Source organism: Capricornis sumatraensis, chromosome 13, assembly GCF_032405125.1.
Source record: "Capricornis sumatraensis isolate serow.1 chromosome 13, serow.2, whole genome shotgun sequence".
Taxonomy (NCBI): Eukaryota; Metazoa; Chordata; class Mammalia; order Artiodactyla; family Bovidae; genus Capricornis; species Capricornis sumatraensis.
Genome location: NC_091081.1, coordinates 74,566,420 through 74,572,419, shown reverse-complemented (window position 1 = coordinate 74,572,419; position 6,000 = coordinate 74,566,420). Strand labels below are relative to the sequence as shown.

Here is a 6,000-nt window from a genome sequence, read left to right as displayed (position 1 = left end):
TACAGAGAACATTTCAGACACCCCAAGGAATTCAGTAGGACCAGACATCAGTCCGAAAGGCCAAAAGAGAAGGCTGGAGAGGTAGGGACCAATTCCTTGAAGAGAAGTCAGAGGGGTTTGGGTTTTAGGTAGGGGAGTGGAGTGATCAGAGCTGTTTTGGGGAAAGATTATTCTGATTACTGGGTGGAAAACAGATCAGAGGGACATAAGACAGAACACAGGGAAGTCAAATCCAAGATAGTTGTAGCAATCACGGCAAGATTTCCCTGGGACAGATTTAAGCAGTATTAACAGAGGAAAAGCTTGGTGACTATGGATGCGTTGGGACCCGGATGAAGAGGCGAGGAGAAGGTCCCAGCTTGTGGCTTGAGTGCTCCAGGGAGTCAGGTGATGCCAGGCCAAGAGCAAGGCCGCGGGGGGTGGGAGGGGGGCAGGAAGTGTGTGATGTGGTAGGCCTCAGAGGCCTTCAAAGGAAAAGTTCAAAGGAAAAGATTATAATTTGGGCTGGTCAAACCCAACAGAACTCCTGCAAGTTTTGATTTTTGTGTACTTATAGCGTGTAAGGCATTCTAACAATAACTGGAATATCTGATTAATCTGAAATCTTGAGAATATACACCAGATGGGCAAAAGGGAGTTTGAATGAAGTTGAAAGATGCATGGCCTGGGGGAGTGCTGGTGTAGAAGGCAGGCAGGGCCAAGGCACAGAGTTATTTTCTGTTTCCTGCTCAAGAGGGGATTCTGTCCCAGCTCCCCTCCTTTCACCCCCTGATGTGAAGATGCCTCAGGTGACGTCCAGGATCAAATGAACAAAAGACCTGAAAATGAAAAGCCAGGGGTGCTTGGTACCCTTGTCTGTGGCTTCTCAGTTGTAAAGAACCCACCTGCCAATGCAGGAGGTGTGGGTTCAATCCCTGGGTCTGATCCTTGGGTCAGGAAGATCCCCTGGAGGAGGGCAAGGGAGCCCACTCCAGTATTCTTGCCTGGGAAATCCCATGGACAGAGGAGCCTGGCGGGCTTCAGTCTATGGCGTCGCACAGAGTCGGACACAACTGAGCATATGCGCACACACCCTCGTCTTCAGAGCATCTGACAAAGTAAAATCACGCCCATGTTGTTTTGCAAGGCAAACGTGTAAGCAGAGTTGTAAGCAGCTTTGTTTATTTGAGTAAATAGCTTGTAAATAAATCATTGGTAAACATTACAAAATTAAATACATTTTCAAAGCTTGCCAGTGTACATAAAATTCACAAACATAGTTTTTTTAAAAAATAAAATATGTTCAGAGCACCCTTGATATAAAATGCCTGACCCCTGTCCTCTGACAGGGCCACCTAGAGACACTTTACAGTAGGGAGGGGGGTTTCTATGGGAGGCAGTGGCAGCTTCCTGGAGGACACCAAGAGTTTCTACTCTGACCTTTGACCCCACCCACATCCAGCTGCATTTTGCTCCTTCTCCAAGGAGCTGGTATAAAACTGAGAGGGGCTCAGCAGGTGCCCCAGGCTCAGCTCAAAGCAAAGGGATCAGATCAGGGTGCACAGTTAGGGCCAGAGTCCTCACCATAAGCCACTGAGAGAAGCCAGAAAGGAAATCTCTACCACACTTCCAAACCAGCCAATGCTCCTGCATCGACCTTCTCCAGAGGAGCCAAGGTTTTCTCAGTTGTACACCCACTCATCGCTCAGCTCACCCACTCTGGTCTGATGCCCCCCAGGCACAGAAGTGCCCAGATCTACTTCTAAGGAGGATGATATTGAATCTGCTCACTTCCTTATGACCTGCTTTCATGGAGAGAGAATAAATATGGTATTTGGTAGAAAGCACAGAATGAATTGCTACACGGCGCTTCCTGGTTCCACCGCCAAACACCCCTCAGATAGTGTGAACGTTTCTCGAGAAATTCAAATAGTCATTCAAAGAAAGGGTTCAGAAAACTTTAAAATACCACAAATGAGGCAATAAGTACATGACCTGGCGAAGCATCCCGATTAACAGAATAATACAAAGTCCATAAATTAAGCCCTTGACCAACTCCACACTGTCGTAGTGTAGCTCATTAAAATAACGGATACGCTGAGTTCTTTTCACTTTCGTGCAGAAAGTGAACATTGGCGGTCTCCAGCACTCACATGAGAAGACCTAGCGGCCTCTTGCAAACACACATGCCATGACCTCCAATTAAAGGATGACCACAAGTTTATTCCATCCATGTGAAATAAAACTCACATCCACATTTTAACTTAGTTGCCTGTAGATATATACAAGTACAAGAAATTGGACCTTTGTGTCAAATGTACAACTCAAGAAAAAAGTATTACCAAACTAGCTGTAAGAAAACCATCATCCCTGTATCATTAGGTCCTTAATATCTGGTTTCTCCAAGAAGATGCTGCCTGGTCCAGCCCCTCCTTGCATGTCTGCCTGATCTGATGCTCTCTGGTTGGGCTGAAGCCAGAGTCTGTGATATCCTTGCTATTAAAATATTACACCAACCAAACCTTTAAAAAGCAAAAAAGGAACACTCTTGAATAAATGTCTAATAGATATCACCCCTCCCCACCCCCAAAAAAGTTGCTCATAAGGACAACAGTTCTTTAAGAAAAGTCTTCGTGAAGTCCAAATTCCTCCCTGCTTCTCCAGCAGAGTTCCACCTGGGCTGGAATTATACAGCCTTCTTCTGTGGGGGGCTCAATTTCCTCATGCCTCTTATCCGAGAGAGCAGCTCCTTAATGAACTCCTAAAAGAGATCAGAAGAAGTTATTATGAGAGAGACACTATTCAAATAAGGGTTTAAAATCTGCTTAAGGCAGCTAACCTTAATTGATGAGCTTGGTTGGGTGTGTTAACCCAACTGGCACAGTATAGGACATTTTTTAAACAAATGAAGATACTTAAACTTCTCACCATCTTGTGTTCTCACTGCTGTACTCTCTCTAAAGAGAAAACCAAGCTGCCTTCACTCATTGACATTATCTACTTGGCCCCTGAAGGCCTATGTGGTTTAGATCAATGCTACGCAAACTTCACTACATCTTTAACACTTGCTTACAACTCACCAGGGAAATGTGTGGATTCTGAATGAATAAGTCTGGTTGGGGCTGAATATTTTGCATTTCCAACTGGCCACCAAATGATGCCAGCGTTAGTCTCTGAACCTCACTTGAAATAGCTAAACTAGACCCGTGGTTTTCAAACTTGAATGCACATCAAATCACAGGTGGGCAGGAGGGCTTATTAAACAAACTCCAGAGTCCTGGGCCCACTCCCCCAGAGTTTCTGATTCAGTAGATACAGGCTGTGGCCTGAGAACTTGCATTTCTGACAAGCTTCCAGGTGATACCTATGCTTCTGGTCTCAGGATCTTACTGAGAACCATGGGTCTAGATCATAGTAGAAGTCTCTTGACTTTTTTGGACTGCAAATCACAGTTTGAAAAGAAAAACAAGACACATTTATATTTACAATTCAGTACATACAAAAATATATCTGAAATAAAAACTTGAAGAATGAACACTTACTATGATGAAAGTGAAAGAGGAGAGTGAAAAAGTTGGCTTAAAGCTCAACATTCAGAAAACGAAGATCATGGCATCTGGTCCCATCGCTTCATGGGAAATAGATGGGGAAACAGTGGAAATAGTGTCAGACTTTATTTTGGGGGACTCCAAGATCACTGCAGATGGTGACTGCAGCCATGAAATGAAAAGACGCTTACTCCTTGAAAGAAAAGCTATGACCAACCTAGATAGCATATTGAAAAGCAGAGACATTACTTTGCCAACAAAGGTCCAGCTAGTCAAGGCTATGGTTTTTCCTGTGGTCATGTACGGATGTGACAGTTGGATTGTGAAGAAAGCTGAGTGCCAAAGAATTGATGCTTTTGAACTGTGGTGTTGGAGAAGACTCTTGAGAGTCCCTTGGACTGCAACGAGATCCAACCAGTCCATTCTGAAGGAGATCAGCCCTGGGATTTCTTTGGAGGGAATGATGCTAAAGCGGAAACTCCAGTACTTTGGCCACCTCATGCGAAGAGTTGACTCATTGGAAAAGACTCTGATGCTGGGAGGGATTGGGGGCAGGAGGAGAAGGGGACAACAGAGGATGAGATGACTGGATGGCATCACTGACTTGATGCAAGTGAGTCTGAGTGAACTCCGGGAGTTGGTGATGGACAGGGAGGCCTGGCGTGCTGCAATTCATGGGGTTGCAAAGAGTCAGACACGACTGAGCGACTGAACTGAACTGAACTGATATGCCACACACTCTTTTTTATTCCACTCTAATTTCATTTAAAACAAAATAGTGGGAAGACCTACAAAAATGATGTTGTGACTATTCATGGATCAGAACCCAAAGAACAATCTAGAATAGTTCTCAGTTCAAGCCATTAGCAATCTTTTGTTGTTGCCTTATGTATTAAAGTTTCTGGCTACTAAATAAGTCACATTTATTAGATAATAATTACTTTGTCTTCCTTTTTTTAGATTTGCTGAAACAAAGTTGACAGCCAATCAGACTTTCTGATCAGCAAGGGACAGCTACCAATTGATATAACTGTGCACAGCAGGGACATCCGAGAGCAAAAATGTTAAGACTTCCTCTCCTTTAAGACCTCTGAAAAACAGCTCTCAGACAGTCACCCACCAATTACAACCCTGAGCCATAGATCCCAGACTAAATGGTTCCTGTGCTTCTATCCAGCTCTAAAACATAATATGCTTAAACAGTTAATATATGATGAGCTGCCATGATTTCGTTTTTAATAATCTTTTTGCTAATATGAAAGTTACATGTGCTTTTTCTAGAAAACCTAGAAAATATAAACCAATAACAATTACTCCTCAGAACGAACCACTATTAACATATTTTCTTCTATGGAAATTATTTTTACCTAATTAAGATTATACTATATAAATATATCCTTTATTTGCACTTAGCAGTGTGTGTGTGTGTGAGTCACTCAGTCATGTCCAACTCTTTGTGACCCCACAGACTCTGACTCCAGCCCGCCAGGCTCCTTTGTCCTTGGAATTCTCCAGGTAAGAATACTGGAGTGGGTAGCCATTCCCTTCTCCAGGGAATCTTCCCAACCCAGTGATTGAACCCGGGTCTCCTGCATTGCAGGCAGATTCTTTATTATCTGAGCCACCAGGAAAGCCCACACTTAGCAGTATGTCAAGTCTTTTCCCCACAACATTAAATAGTTATTTTAAAAATAAATTTTAATAGTTATACAGTCCTTTATTATATGGATGTTCTACGATCTGTTTAATTCCTCCATCACTGGATATTTGGTTGGTTTCTGGCTTTTCAAAAGTATAAACAATTCCACAATTAACATCTTTGCGTATAAATCTCTGTATACAATTTGGATTATTCCCCTTGGAGAGCTATTCTGTAGTAGGTCAAAGGACATAAACATTTTAATCACCACCATTTCTGAACTTGGACAGAAAACATAAATATGGGTATGACTAGCACTGATCTAAATGGCTTTCAACTAAAAACAAAAACAAACGAAAAACCCGAAAAGTCTTGTGATCTATATAGTTATAGCAACCTAGTACAAAAAGATGCAAGACGGAAACAAAAGCTTCATATAAAAATACTATATGTAATACTATATGTAAGATATCTTCTATTCTACTCTATTTTGAAAAAATACAGATCAAGATCACGTAATGGTTAACATCTATCATTTGTAAACACAGGAATCTAGACCAAGGTTATTCAATACATTAACCCCTAACCACATGTGGCTATTTCAATTTAAACTAATTAAAATAAATAAAAATTAAAATTCACTTCCTTAGTCACACAAGCCACATTTCAAATACTCAGTCGCCACATATAATATGTTAAACTAGCTAATGGTTATCATATTGAACAGTAGGATTTTTCCATCATCTCAGAAAATTCTGTTGAACTGCTCAAGATGACAGTACTTGGAATCACAAAACTAGATGCCAAAACCTTGGAGAAAAGTGCAAATAGAGA

At 42.0% G+C, this 6,000-nt stretch overlaps 1 protein-coding gene across 1 annotated transcript in view; it reads right to left on the bottom strand.

The window, feature by feature from the left end:
- Positions 1–2,665: 2,665 nt before the first annotated feature.
- PPP1R14C (protein phosphatase 1 regulatory inhibitor subunit 14C) overlaps positions 2,666–6,000 on the bottom strand; it is an 89,639-nt gene continuing 86,304 nt past the window's right edge. Inside the window, exon 4 of the mRNA XM_068984820.1 lies at positions 2,666–2,740. Coding sequence (XP_068840921.1) covers positions 2,666–2,740 — 75 coding nt within the window. The remainder of the gene's footprint in view (positions 2,741–6,000) is intronic.